At 42.0% G+C, this 15,628-nt stretch overlaps 1 protein-coding gene and 1 long non-coding RNA gene across 2 annotated transcripts in view; one reads left to right on the top strand and one right to left on the bottom strand.

Moving 5' to 3' along the window:
- LOC143384031 (uncharacterized) overlaps positions 1-15,628 on the top strand; it is a 46,519-nt gene that overhangs the window by 16,947 nt on the left and 13,944 nt on the right. Inside the window, exon 3 of the long non-coding RNA XR_013089241.2 lies at positions 13,406-13,465. This is a non-coding gene — a long non-coding RNA (uncharacterized LOC143384031). The remainder of the gene's footprint in view (positions 1-13,405; positions 13,466-15,628) is intronic.
- Chst4 (carbohydrate sulfotransferase 4) lies at positions 7,711-15,508 on the bottom strand. Its single transcript, XM_076839083.2, has 2 exons — positions 15,446-15,508; positions 7,711-9,425 (listed from the first exon to the last, which is right to left on the bottom strand). Exon 2 carries the CDS (start codon positions 9,405-9,407, stop codon positions 8,220-8,222), a length of 1,188 nt encoding a protein of 395 aa, XP_076695198.1. The 5' UTR covers positions 9,408-9,425; positions 15,446-15,508; the 3' UTR covers positions 7,711-8,219.

Below are 15,628 nucleotides of genomic sequence, written 5' to 3' on the forward strand. Positions count from 1 at the left end.
GTTAATAGGAAGCTCATAGCCTGGCATCCAATAAAGGATTGGGAGGGGGTCAAGCCAGGAAAAATTTGCAGAGATGTTTAAATTGAGACCTGAAGTTTGAAAAAATAGAGAAATTGAAGGTAGGACAAAGTAGGGTATTCCAGGTGGGAAAAACAGCATGATCCAAAATCCAGAGAAAGATGTCTGTGTGGTACATTAGTAGAACTATAAATTCAGATGGGTGAGAAGTAGAATCTATGAAAGACACAAAGACCAGATCGTGGGGCTTTCTAACTGCACTAAGATATTTGGATTTTCTGACGTCTAAAATATAGTGAAGATTCTGGATTGAAGGGGGCAGTTTAGAGGCAGGAAGCCAAGTCAGTGGTTCAGGAAAAGGATGGTAGTGCCATGAACATCAAGTGGGGAGGGCCTTGGGGAAAGAGAAAAGTAGATGAACTTAAAAAATGCTAACCAGGGCTGGATGCTGTTGTGCACGCCTATAATTCCAGTGACTCAGGAGGCTGAGGCAGGAGGATTGCAAGTTCAAGACCAGCCTCAGCAACTCAGTGAGACCTTGTCTCAAAAGTTTTAAAAAAGGTCTGAGGATGTATCTCAGAGGTGAAGTGCCCCTGAGTTTAGAGGTAAAAAGCTAACTAGATAAAATAGATAGCTGATGGATGATCAGTGGAAGAAGTTAAGGACAAAATCTAGGTTTTTGATTTGGCAGCATGTTGAAAGTGGAAAAGAGAACCAGAAGGATGCAGAATGGTGTGGGGTGGAGGAGGGGAAAATCTTGAATGCAATTTGGACCTTGAGTCTGAGGTTCTGAGGGTCTTTGATAGAGAAACTTCAATTAAATTTAATTAACTTGAGTTATTTGCATCCAGAATGCTAAGGTCATAGTTTGGTTAATGATGAATCAAATAATGAGGTTCTCTTCCTGCAGCTCAGCCTGACATAGAAGAACAGAAACCTTTATTCCTTCTTGTTCAACATGTTTACATTCTCTGCAGTTATCCACTTAAGTCAGTATTGATTTTGGGTGGAACAATACTAACTTTCTGAAACGTACCTCATTTTAATGAATGGTAGCTCCATGTGCCTATTGTACTTATCACCTCCTGTCAAAATATTTAAAAAACAAAAAATTAAATAACTTCCTTTTGGTTCTTCTAGTAGCAGAAGAAGCCAACTTGAAAACTGTCCAGGAAGATAGGGCCAAAGGCTATCCCAAATGGTGAGGGTCAGAGTTGGCAGGGCTGGTTTGGATGGGGCAGCAATCAGTTAATTGTTTTATTTTTTTTTTACTATTAGTAATGTCCAACATTTTTATAGATCTTTACAGTTTAAAAATTACTTATATGCATGTTGACTTAATGACAATTATTGTTGAACAAGGTATATAGATTGGGGGGATGACAATGAAAAGACATGTTAAAAAAGAAAGTGAGGGCCCGGGGAAGGAGCTAAAAAGTATTGGTGGGTGGTGGAGTGAGCCATTCTCTGTCTGCCTCTCAGTGCTGGGGATGAAATCAGGGTCATGTGCGTGATAGGCAAACACTCTGCCACTGAGCTACGTCCTTAGCCCTTAAGCCATGTATTCTCATTGAAGGTGATATTATTGCCAAGGAATGAAAAATGGCTCTGGGGGGGGTATAAACTTAGATATTATAATGGCTTATAATCCTTCAATGGGCTCTAGTACATGAACAGATGGAAAGATATACCTGTGATTATTAAAATTTCATTGGGGGTGATGATTAAGAAAAAATATCTAAAATGCTCACTGAATCAATAATAAAAAAAAGGTGGAGAAACACTGACGACATCCTCTGGTGCCTAGAGAACTTTTTGACATTCATGACTGATTCCTCTGTTCTCGGACATGTGAAGACAAGTTTGTCTTTGCACATCTGCAGCTGGCTGCACTGGTCCTGCTCACTGAGGCCCTAAATAACCATGTTTAAAGCCCCTTTCATCCTCTGAACACAGTGCCTGAATCAGGGTGGACGTGAGCCACGGAAGCCTGGCTGCGCCTCACGTTCTCTCCTCAGGCTCTTCTCCATCTCCTGAGATGCAGCTCTGTATTTCTGGATGCTGCTCTACCACTTTACTTTTGAAGTGGCTGCCAAAAGAGTGGGTACCAAAAAAGCCTTGGTTATGGCATCTTTCCAGTCATGACATTTGGGCACAGGGGCTCATCCATTTGAACAAGAGTGAATGTGATGGAAGAGAAATTCACTGAATCATCAGATCTTTGTCTTTATTCCTGGTTAATGTGGGGTTAGGTTTCCCAGCAGCTACGCCATCATTTGGATCACATTTTGTTGTTGTTGTTGATGTTGTGGAAACTGTCCTGTCCTTTCTCAGCATCCCAGTCCCCTACTCACTAGATTACAGCAGACCCCACCCTCACCAAAAATGCCTTTAGGTAAATAAGTACAATTATTTACACCAGTTAAAATAAGATACTAAAAGACAGAGCCAAATGTCCCCTGGGGAACTAAGTCCCCTCTGGTTGAGAGCCACTGATGTGGAGAACCCAGATGGTCAAAAAGTATCAGTCTCTTCATCATATTGGTCTGATCAGAAATTTTGCCATGAAGGGTTTGAGGTCTGTTGCTAAGCATGGCCTTGATGAGAACACAGTATTATCAGAAATGGTGGATGAAAGTATTGTGACCACAACATTCACAGCGATCACAGGTGAGCACTGGGTGAGCACGGGGTGAGGATGGTCCACATGTTAACTATTAGTCTTCCCAACAACTCTAGAGAAGCAGTGCCATTTTATTCTGCCCACCCTACAGCTGAGGAAGAGACATGGGGACCTGCCCGAGGTCACCTGGCTGGTAACAGCAGAGTCACCCAGGTGGCAGAGTTAGTGCTCAAGCATTCATGAGTGCATGATATCTCTCTCCTGCTTTCTTTCCTGTAAAATCCGTACTTTATCCTTCACAGACCAGCACGGTACTGAGCACATAATAGCTTGTCATGAGAACCGATTGGCTTTTGTCTGTTTTGACATTGGCATTTACTGGGGCACACTCCCCTGTTTCCAGAGGGTCCCTGTTCAACCATTCCTCCCTTGGTGATAGCGTCTCTTATGTGTCTATAAAACAGCACCCTCCTTCATTTTCTAGCCCTTTACCCCGTTTTAGCCATCCCAAGAGTACTTAGCATAGTACTTAGCCTCCTCTTAGTACTTATTGTTTGTTCCCTTGCTCTTCAACAGACTAAAATATCTTTTGAATGAAAGGAGGGGCTTTATTCTACCAAAACTATTATACAGATTTAATGCAATTCCTATTAAATCCTAGTGACATTCTTCATAGAACTAGAAAAAGCAATCATGAAATTCATTTGGAAAAATAAGAGACTCAAAATAGCCAAGGCAGTCCTAAGCAAGAAGAGTGAAGCAGGAGGTATCACAATACTACACCTTAAACTATACTACTGAGCAATTGGATCAAAAATGGCATGGTTGGGCTGGGATTTGGCTCAGCGGTTGAGCACTAGACTAGAACGGGTGGGACCTGGGTTCGATTCTCAGCATCACATAAAATAAATAAATAAATAAAGGCATTGTGTTGTGTCCATCTACCAAAAAAAAAAAAAAAAGATTCTCTCTCTCTCTCCCTCCCTCCCTCCCTTCCTCCCCCTCTCTCCCCTCTCTCTTAAAAAAAAAATGGCATGGGTATTGGTACCATAATAGACATGTAGACCACTGATACAAATAGAAGATGCAGAGACAAATCCATGTAAATACGGTTATCTTATACCAGACAAAGGCGCCAGAAACAAATGGTACTAGGAAAACTGGAAATTCATATGTTGCAAAATGAAATTAAACCTCTATGTCTCACCCTGCCCAAAAATCAACTCAAAGTAGGTCAAAGACTTAGGCACTAGAACAGAGGCCCTGCACCTAACAGAATAAAATGTAGGTCCAAATCTTCCTCATGTTGGCTTGGGACCTGACCTCCTTAACAAGACTCCTAAAGTTCAAGTAGTAAAATCAAGAATCAATAAATGGGATGGACTCACACTAAAAAGCTTCTTCTCAGCAAAGAAAACAATCAGCAATGTGATGAGAGCCTACAGAATGGGAAAAATCTCTACCACATGCACCTCAGATAGAGCACCAATCTCCAGCATATAGAAAGAGCTCAAAAAACTTAAGATACCAAAAACAAACAACCCAGTCAATAAATGGGCTAAGGAACTGGACAAACACTTCACAGAAGAAGAAATAGAATTGATCCACAAATATATGAAAAAATGTTCATCATCTCTATCAATTAGAGAAATACAAATCAAAACTAAGAGTTCATCTCACTCCAGTTGGAATGGCAATTATCAGAAATACAAGCAATAATAAGTGTTGGTGAGGCTGTGGGGGGAAAGGTACACTCATACATTGTGTTGGGACTGCAAATTGGTGCAGCCGATATGGAAAGCAGTATGGAGATACCTCAGAAAACTTGGAATGGAACCACCATTTTAACCTAGCTATCCCACCCCTCAGTTTATACCCAAGGAACTTAAAAACAGCATACTACAGGGACACAGCCACATCAGTGTTTATAGCAGCTCAATTCACAACAGCTAACCTATGAGACCAACCTAGATTCCCTTCAACAGATGGAAGGATATAGAAATTATGGTCCATATAAACAATGGAATATTACTCAGCCTTAAAGAAAAATGAAATCATGGCATTTGTAGGTAAATGGATGGAACTAGAGAATATTGTGCTAAGTGAAATAAACCAATCCCCCAAAAAACAAATGCTTAATGTTTTCTCTGATAAGTGGATGCTGATCCATAGTGGGACAGGGTGGAGAAGGGAGGGAGGAATGAAGGAACTTTGTATTTTGGAGAGGGGAATGAAGGGAGGGGTCGGGTGGTGGGGATGGGAAGGATAGTGGAGTGAGAAGGCCATTTTTACCCTATCTATGTATGTATGATTGCACTACTGGTGTGACTCTGCACTGTGCACAGCCAGAGGAATGGGAAGTTATGCTCCATCTGTGTACAATGTGTTGAGATGCATTCTGCTGCCATATGTGACTGATTGGAACAAATTTTAAAAATCAGAAAAAAAAATGAAAGGAGGGGCTTTGCCTGCTGTGTTCACTGCTATAGCCACAACCTCTAGAACAATCCTTGACATAGAACAGATGTCCATTAAGCACGTGAATGAATGAAAATGCACGTTAGCTGAACGCTACATTCATACTCTTGTTATTGGTTACTGCTTTTCCTCAGTATTCTTATAAAAAGATAACTCTCCTCTGAATGACCAGAGAAATTTGTGCAGAAGAGGAGCATAGTATTGGGGCCAGACAGGAGGGTCAACAGAAGGGCTGGCATCTTGGGGATCCCAGATTAATGACTATCAGAGATTTATTGTTAACTGGCTGTGGCACTCTCATATGTCCATTTTTAAAATTTTGCTTCATGGGTCTATAGTAATTCAGTAGAGTCATGATAATATAGACAGTGGGATTAATTTTTTAGGCTTGGATATAAATCATGTAGTAATTCTAAACTATTTTAGAGAAAAATTAACAGATAATACAAGGCTATATTTTTTTATACAAAAATTAGTCAATTATACCTCTCTGTATAGCTCTAAGACTATTATTCATATGTTGAAAAGAATATAATTTTAAGTAACGTGTACTAAGAATTTAACAATTGCTCTCATTATATTGAAAAAGAAGCCACATAGTAATTACAGGTAGGAATGCAGACACACTATGACCTGCTTTTGCAGCTCTTCTAGGAATGGTGTACCAACCCCTTTCCCCCCCAAAAAAAAAAAACAAAAAAGGGAAATACAGAGAGTCAAAGCCTCTGTGTCTCAAAACTATGACTTTCTCACTCTCCACAAAATTACTTTGAAGTTTTGGGACCCCATTCTCCATTCTACCCCTGAAACTATAGGACTCGGGAGAGCTTGCTCAGTTTCCCTTTTACAAAGATGCAGATTGCCATCCTGCAGTTAGGCATTTCTCTCAGATTTGAGAGAGCTCATTCCCTAAACCCTGACAATTGGGCCTGAAAAATTTAGATCTGGTTCATCCTCATCTAGGTTTAAACTCATCTTTAGATCCTATACAGGTGAATAGTCCAAGAAGGCAAAGAAAAGCCTCTCCATTGTTGGGGTTTGGGATGGTACAGAGACCTCCGAGTTAGAAAGGATGCACCTGGAGGATATTATCCCCTATACTCATCACCAGTGTTCAGTCCATACGTACCCCATGCCCCACAGGGCGCACTAACCTCTGATTCCTAGTGCCACCACCTGAAGACATCATGGGAGACTGTCCCTTTGCTCTCCAAAAGTCTCTTTCAACACTGGGTCAGGTTTTAAAGAGGTCATAGAGCATGATTTTATATTGCACACAGTTTTATGGTATATAAAATGCCATGATAGTATTATTATATATTGTTTAAACTTTTGGAGGTGGGATAGAATGCTATACACAAAAAATGAATTTAGACAGAGCTGTCCAGGAGAACTTTTGCAGTGATTGAAATGATCTACATTTGTGCCTAGATGTCTGAGCCTTAAAGGACGTCTACTACTTGGTATATAGGAAATTTAAAGCTGTGTTAAAGTGGATCTTGAATAAGACCCTTAGGCTTCCACATGGCTAGTATCTTTCCTTGTCTCAGGATGGGGGGATCCTTTTGGAGAGGGACAGCAGACAGCTCTGTACTTTAGCATCACATAGAAATGGTTTCCAAGGAAGTTATTAACTTTAAAACAGTTAGGCAGGGACTGGACTTTCAGAGGGAAAATCAGAAATGGTGAGTCTATCACAGCCTATTCCCTCACTGGCCCACATCCTTCAGTGCACATCTGCTGTCTTGGGAGATTGACACTGTTTTGGAAGTTTACAGAGGCAAGCCTTTTCATGGGAGCTCCTACACTCTTGAGGAGTCCCTAGAGTCGCTTGGGTTTGGACATTAGAATAAATTCACTCCTTTAAAGTCACATATATACTGACTTCAACCAATCCAACTGACAAAGATAATTGCTCAAATATCTTAGATGATGGAGCCACACAGGCACCACTCAGCTCAAGGGAATGGGGAAATTCAGTTCTGACACTAAGGAAACTTATGTAGTGAGAAACACGTCAAAAGGTGGAAATAAGTTGGGTGTGGTGGTACACACCTATAATCCCAGGTACTTGGGAGGCTGAGGCAGAGGGATTGCAAGTTTCAGGCCAGCCTGGACAACTTAGCAAGACCCTCTCTCGAAAAATATTTTTAAAGGGCTGGGAGTGTAGCTCAGTGGTAGCAATGGTAGATCACCTAGGTTCAATTCCCCACTGTTCAAAAAGAAGATGTTAGAAACAAAAAGAAAGATGAAATGAAAAGGTCTCTCAGATTTGGACAATTAAGACATTAAAAAAGTCAGGTGAGGCACATACTGATACTGAGGACTTCTGGCTGAAGGATCAGAGTAAAAGAATTATTTGCTCAGATCCTAGGGTGATGCATTTGGTTTTATTATAACTTATGCCTTACACAGGAAAGGGTTAAGTGGCTGAAGAGGATGTAGGCTTAGTTCATCATCTAACACCAAATATTATTGTGGTAATTTTTTATATATATGGTTGTTAGATAATAACAAACATAAAAATCTATAAAGATGATTATGTTCTTAGGTTAGGCTCCTGTAAGGATGAACATTTAACACAGGTAGAAAGGGAAAATTCCAAACAGAATCTTATTTTGGAATTTTAGTATTAATGGATGGCAGCTTCTTGGATCAAAGTCTTCATGTGATAGGAAATGCTGTGGCCAAACCCATAGGTAAGCACCCAACCCTGTTCCTGATTCCCTCTTTGAATCTGCTGGGAACTGTCTCTCTGTGGAATGTGCTTCTGAACTCTTCAGTGAAAGACCCACTTCCCTGGCTTTTAAAATGCGAACAGGGATGTTTATGGACTTACTCCTCTGATACTGTTTGGTGTCTAATGGGCCTCCAGGCCACCAAGTCTCTGAGGTATTCACAGATAGGAAGATCAAGAAGAGAGGCAATCCCCCATGTAATTGATGGGATATGCTGCTCACACCAGGTCCCTGAGTCTCTTTTCTGCACAGGAAAATAGCACAATTCCTCTGCTGGGGCACGTGTGGGCACAACTCACACCCAATGTGCACAACTGCAGACACAGTTAAGGCTCAGAAGCATTCAGAGAATGTGGCTGAGGTTAGAACCAGGTGGGGACAGAGCCTTCTCCCCCCTGGTAGACTCGCTCAGAGGGTTTCCAGGTAGTCAGAAGATCCAGGGAGAGGTTGCTCTGCTCTTGTTTGGATCTGACCTGGAGGTAGCCCAGCACATCCATGGTATCGCCACAGACTTCCTGAAGTCGAGAAACCTTTTCATAAGGCAAGGACCAGCGCCAAGCCTGGGAAACGTTGAGGGCATCCCTGGCATTGGTGTGGAAGGCATGCTCTCCCATGCCCTTGCCCCGGGTGATGTTATACACCCAGTTCTGGAGATGGGGCAAGAATTTCAACCCCACATATTCATACATCCGGGAAGTCTGAGCCAGTGGAGCCCGGACTAGGTCTTCATAGCGGATGAGCAAGTAGCGCTTCTGCAGAGCTCTGGGCAAGGACTGGATGGCCTTGTAAATGTCCAGCTGGCTTTTGCAGATGATTTGCATCGTGTAGTATGGATGATCTTCCTTTTTGAGTTTCTGCCAATTCTGCCCCATCACAATATGACTGTCAATCATGAGTTCTGCTGTGGTGTGTTCTCGGGAACGGAACACCGCCCGCGGGTCCCGGACCAGGTGCACGATGTGCAGGTTGAGGGAAGGGTCTATCAGCAGCTGGTAGAGGGGCTGCAGGTTGAGGAAGCGCACCTCCTTGAGTACCACGTGGCTGTAGGAGCGGCAGGCCTTCTCCACCACGGTGAAGGGCTGTTGGTTGCACAGGATCTTGCAGTGAGCGTGGAAGGTGATCTCCTCCCTGGGGAAGAAGTCACAGGCAGGTGGGGAACACAGTGCCCGGCTGTGCTCCCACTGGAAGAGACTGGACTGTTTGAGGGGACCAGGTTTCATGTAGGCATCAAAGACACTCATGTCACACAGAAAGGCAGAACGCAGTAGATCCCGCACGGCCATGTGCAGACTCCAGGCAGTGCTCTCGGTGAAGGTCATCCACACGTGCCAGGCTGGCTCCATTAGGTAGAAGACGTCTGGGTGCTGCCCAAAAAGCTGCCCCACAAAAGAAGAGCCAGAGCGCCAGGAAGACAGGATCAGCACATGCACAGGCTTGGGCTCCTCCTTTCTAAACGGGGCCCTATGGTTATACATGTGGAAGAAGAGAGCAAAGACAGCCACCTGGGAAACCAGGAACAGCAGGAGCCTCATTTTTTTGAGCAATATCATTGTGCTGAAGAGGATGACCTTTAAGGAACAAGCAGAAGGGACTGAGTCAGGCTCCTGTTTTGGTACCTGCCTTTCATCCTCTTTCTAGCCAAAGCCACCTTCTCTCTGACACCTTCCCAGGAGCAATGTGGAAAGCTAGAACATTTGTGCAACCAGTTGCACAAATTCCTGTCCTGACCAGTTCCTGTTCCTTGCAGTTAGTGTGTCCATAAGTTTTATATATTTTGGGATCTTTATTTCTCCCCCTGGTCTTTCTTGGGTTACCAAGAATCCTGAACTCAGCCAAGTTTAGTCAACATAGGAGAATGACTGCAGCGGGCACCCTGGTGGCTGTATGCCTTCACACAGGCCACAGAGGCAAAGCTTAATCTCAGTCTAACCCAAGTCTTGGTTGGGTGCCTTGTGATTCTCCTGAAGCTTAAGGAGAGGAGCCACCCAGCAAGGAACACCCTGAGGACATTTCTCAACCGACACCCCCAACTTGAGGGAGATTGCCTCAAGCTCTTTTGCCATCTCCGCCCCCATTTTTCATTAAGCACAGGACTTTCCACTTGAGTTCCCTGAAAAATCGAGCTGCAGGTTATAAAACTGCTTGGCTTTAGAATTGTATCCTCGGCAGCAGAACCAAATGCCCATGATACCTGTCATCTGGTTCTCTCTGACTTCGTCTCATCTTGTGGGATAAGGACATGGGGGAACCGATCCAATGATGACCTTGGGTCTGTATAGGTAATGAACAATCTATCTATTTCAGTTGCATTGTTGTCTCCTTATCAGCTGACTCTGAAAGTGTGCCAAGCAACACTCAGCTGTAATAGTGATCCTTATGGCCATTGTGTCACTGTGCTGCTGCTTGTGGAAAGCTTGGCCACTCAACACAACCTATTCAGGGCTGCTCAGTATGGTTGGGCAGAGAGTGCATTGCACAACCCTAGGGCGTGCCATCTCATCAAGGATTTAGAAACTTATTATAAAAAGTTCTGTAGGTGATCTTAAAGTATCTTGGTCCAACAAGGTAAATATTATAGGATAGTTTTCCAGTTGCTACATATAAAATATTTAAAGAAAGGATTTCCATTTTGCACCAAGGTTCATATAGACTGGGAGCAATCTTGAACATATTCTTGTGACATTCAAGGGTTGCTTCATATGAAAAGACAGTGCCAGATTTTTTTCCTTTGGAGATTTTAACTCTTTCCCACATGACTATAGGTCATTTTGGGCATCTTCTTGATATAAATAACAATTGAGAGATAAAATAGCTATTATATATAGTACAAATATTATTAGCAGCAAGTTGCTAATTAGCATAACCCTATATACCCAAGAAATTCTCCCTTTTGGTTTTTATATAGAAGAGAAACTATTTCTGGATAGTAACTGGAGTTAGATGTAGGGTTTACTATTTTCCTGGTGATGAGTTTTATCACCAAGTTTAAAAAAAAAAGTGTTTAATTTTGTTTTTGTTTTTTGGGGTACTAGGGATTGAACTCAAGGGTACTCGATCACTGAGCCAGTCTTTTACCATTTCAGATGCCTCAGTAATGACCTTTTTGTTCATACACCATTGCACATGTGTGTACACAAGCTATTGTATTTTATTTAGAGAGAGAGTCTCACTGAGTTTCTTAGTGCCTTGCTAAATTGCTGAGGCTGACTTTGAACTCACAATCCTCCTGCCTCAGCCTGAGCCACTGGGATTACAGGTGAGCACCACTGCATCCAGCTAAAAAAAGGGTTTTGGTAGTTAATTTTCACTTGGTTCAAATTGTTTCGAAAAGTATCATTCTCATGGATATTCCATAGACTCAGAATTTAAAACAGGGCATTCCTAAGATTCTGCATGCAGAAGAAAAGATAGGGAGTGCTTACCAGTCGGCAGCCTGGTCCGTCACACCTAGTCTTTAACACACATGACAGAGAAGGGGAGATTTTTTTGACAAGGAGTTGTGTCTGTAAGGGAAGTCTGTAGTCACATTTTAGAAAGCCTCTAGACCTACTGTAAATAGGGATAATGATATATTTTTTTAAGGGTCACAGCTTTCCCCCCCCCCAAGGGAAAAAGAACAAGAATTTACTAGTTGCTGAACTGGTAACCTCTTCTCTATTTACTAACAGCTAGTATTTATATAGCTTGTAGGATATGGTGAAAAATCTACCTCCAAAACCTGTCCCCCATCTGCCCATTTCTCAGCTTGTCCCTAACATAGCAATTGGGTTTATTTTTGTATGCGTAATTTCATTTGCTTTATGCATTCCCCAAAAAGTTCAAACATATATATTTTCTTATTTTTTTCCCTCTTTAAAACACAAAAAATATGGGGCTGGGATTGTGGCTCAGCGGTAGAGTGCTCGCCTATCAGGTATGAGGCCCTGGATTCGATCTACAGCACCACATATAAATAAATAAAATAAAAGTATTGTGTCCAACTACAACTAAAAAATAATTATAAAAATTGTTTAAAAAACACAAAAATAGTAAGTTATTCCCACTGTGATGCACATTTTTTTTTTTTAACTTGTGAACATGTCTTGTGGGAAGCTTTCCCTGGTAGTATATAAGGCATTTCCTCATTCCTTTTTACTACACAGATTCTATTATATGGATATACAATGACTTATTTAACTCATTTTCTTATTGATGGGTTTTGGCTTGCTTTGCAGTCTTTTACATTTCAGTGCCTTAGTAATGACCTTTTTGTTCACACACCATTGCACACGTGTGTACCCTGAAGTGGAATTGGCAAGTCAAAGAGTATGTGCATGCTAAGTTTTGGTATCTATTGCCCAGGCAGCCTTCATACTGCTCGTAAACCATTCTCTATGTCCAGAGCTCCAGAGATATTTGAGAATGGCTTTTAGAGGAGGAAGATGTGACTCCTAGAATTTATAGCTTGTTTCCTGAAGAGGTAGAGCTTACTTTGCCAGCTCATGGGCTTCCCTTGGAAGTCCCCTGGACCTTCTGGGAAATGGGTAATGATCCATGCCAGGCCTTGTGTGGCAGTGGCAGAAAATCCCCTTCTCTTCTATCCATCACAACAGTGCTCTTCCTCAGGATGTGCCAGAAGGATCCAGGGAGGATCTTCTTTCTTTTGTGGCTAAAACAAAAACAAAACTAGACAAATCCCCCTCCTAAAATAACCATGTTGCTCTCTGCCTGGGAAATGCCAATGGATGGTAATTCCTGCCTTGTAGACTTGGCCCTGTGGATTAGAAGAAGGCCAACTAAGTAGGCTCCTAGTTCTTAAACTTGAGTTCAAGAGGAAGTGATTAGAAACTAGAACATTACTGATAATGGTCAAAGGATGCCCTCTCCATCCTCCACCCAAGACAGATGCAACTTGAACAAAGAGCTTCTGCTTAGGGTAACATGAGCAAGAGAAACAGTTTGGAACAAAGAGAGGAAACCATGGAGCAAAAGAGAGAGGAAACTAAGGAGAGAAGAACTTGACCTGTATGCAATTATAAGGAGACTGTTGGTAGAATTTTATACACAGGGCCTATAATGACTTTAGGAAAAAAGCTGATATTTCCTGGCGATTAGGAGAGCAGACACCTTTCAAAGTACGTCCTCCCCGCCTCCATCCCAGCTGTAGGCTAACTTTGTCCTGTGGGGCTCAGTGACCTTGTGCCTTCTTTGCCTGCCGGCTCTGTTCCTGGCCCCAAGCCCATTCCCTCTGCAAGCTGGAGCTTGACCTTCTAACTCTGTTAGAAGTTGTCCATAGTTCTCAAGAATTCCTACAGAATTTTTTGGTACCTTAGAATCCAGACTCAACTTTAAATTCTTCCAAAACTTCCCTGTTATTTAGGAGTCCTGAGACCTTCAACTACAACTCTTCCAGAGTCAGCCGACCTTCTTCCTTTAAGAAAGTTTTTCCTCCTCTTTCCAAATGTACCTCTAGCATCCATCCCACTCTAGAGGAATTAGCTGTATGTGAATGTCTCTTCCCACTGAACTGCAATAATTTAAGGGAAAGTCTGTCTTGTTTTTCTTACAGGTCCATAACAATTTGGCGAGTGATGAGGATTCCTTAAACACTTTTCAAATGAATGAAGAAGTAAGTACTAAGAAATCAGTAAGTAGTTGAGTGTGGGAGGAGATATCATCACTGTTAGAAGCAAATAACCCAACAAGCTCCTTCTCGAAACTGAAAGTTATCATTTTATAGAATGCATACAGACAATCTTTAGTATCAATGACTACATTGAGTACTAAAGCACATAACCAGTACTTTCTCAGGTGTGGTATTAATAAAATCAGGTGCATAGTTTTGATATGAGATGGCACACTAAAAGTATTTTCCTATACTGATCCTGTAGTAGTTAAAACTAAAAGGAAAAACAACATTAAATTATTTTTAGACATTTTTATTAAAACGAAATAAAAGCCCCATTCAGGTGACAGGCTGCCTTGTTCTAATCAGTTCAGTTACTAGGTAGACAAAGCAAAACAATCAACAAAACCCCCAAACTCAGCACATCCCATCACCCCAGAAATAATTTGAACCCGTATTGCTCTAGTGATGGGTGATTGGCATCAAATTGAAACACAGTGGACAGCCTCTAGTTGAAGAGTAGTAAGGATGTTAGGATTTTGAAAAATATCACCAAAGGGGTGGCGATAAGGTACAGTGACCATGAAAACACCAGAATAATGAGCCTCACTGAACAGTCTGATTAAAGAGGGCTGAAGTTTGGATATCCCCATAATCATACTGTAAAGACTTTTAGGAACAAAATGAGAAATTCTGTGAAAAAAAAAATAACAGTTTAAGAAGCCTGAATCCCAGGGGCTGAGTTGTAGCTCAGTAGTAGAACACTTGCCTAGCATGTGTGAGGCACTGGGTTTGATCCCCAGCACCACATAAAAATAAATAAATAAATAAAGGTATTGTGACCATCTACAACTAAAGAAGAAGAAGAAGGAGGAGGAGGAGGAGGAGGAGGAGGAGGGAAGGTTGAACAAGGTATTATTATTATTATTATTATTACTATTACTTTTTAAAAAGGTCAACTCATTTATTCTTTTTTTTTTTTTTTGTGATGCTGGGGATTGAACCCAGGGCCATGTGCATGTGAAGCTCTACCAACTGAGCTATATCCCCAGCCAGCCCAAGGTATTGTTTTTTTGTTTTTGTTTTTGTTTTTTAAAGAGAGAGAGATAGATAGATAGATAGAGAGAGAGAGAATTTTTTAATATTTATTTTTTTAGTTTTCAGCAGACACAACATCTTTGTTTGTATGTGGTGCTGAGAATCGAACCCGGGCCGCACACATGCCAGGCGAGTGCGCTACCGCTTGAGCCACATCCCTAGCCCTTGTTTTTATTTTACACATATAAAGCATTCAAATTCCAATTAAAAGTTCCAGACTTGCTCAAGACCATTCAAGATAGAGGTCCTTCTACCTTAGCTGACATGCTGGCTCTCCAACTTAATCATATTTTATATCTGCATGGTGTTTCATGATTTTCAAAGCCCTTTGAGGGTTAGTCATAAAAATAACCCAATTAGAAATTTTGGAGTGATGAGCCACTTTCTTATTTTTTAGAATTTATTCAGTTTATTTGTAAACTGAACTTTTGATTGATTGACTCACCAGCTATAATAGCTCTGCCTGGCTCACAATGCCCATCATTTGGGTCTCAGTTTTCAGTGATCACATTACACTGCACCTAAGCTCGAAAAAACCTTCAGCTCTCTATGCCTCTCCCATCCCCAGCAGAGAGCAGGAGAGAAACTGTGGGAATCACAGAAACTTGAGCTCCAAAGCAGGATCTGAACAGATCAGATGTACCAGGGGACAGTTTACAAATGAACATCAAAACAGCCCTGCCCAATTCTAGGCACTTTAGGGATAGGGTCAGGCTTGGTGGAAGAGCTGATAGAGGCTACTTTCTACTCAGAAGATGCCCCTGGTGACTCGGATACAGATTCACCCTCCCTCCCAGCCCCTCTAGCCAGCCATGGATCCAAGCTTTGCTGCCAGGAGTTATCTGATCCTCTGATCCCACAGCCCTGGGATAATTCTCTTCTTACCTTATTAATGGCTTAGGCTTCCCACTGCTTTTGAGAGGCTCACTGCTAGCCGAGCTGATCACTGTTCACTGACTCACCAGATCCCTTCTGGCTTCCTCCTCCTCCTCCTCCTCCTCCTCCTCTTCCTCCTCCTCCTCCTCCTCCTCCTCATAAAAAAGATTCACCTTGCAAGAGGCTTGACAA

This window comes from Callospermophilus lateralis, chromosome 18 (genome assembly GCF_048772815.1).
Source record: "Callospermophilus lateralis isolate mCalLat2 chromosome 18, mCalLat2.hap1, whole genome shotgun sequence".
NCBI classification, from domain to species: domain Eukaryota; kingdom Metazoa; phylum Chordata; class Mammalia; order Rodentia; family Sciuridae; genus Callospermophilus; species Callospermophilus lateralis.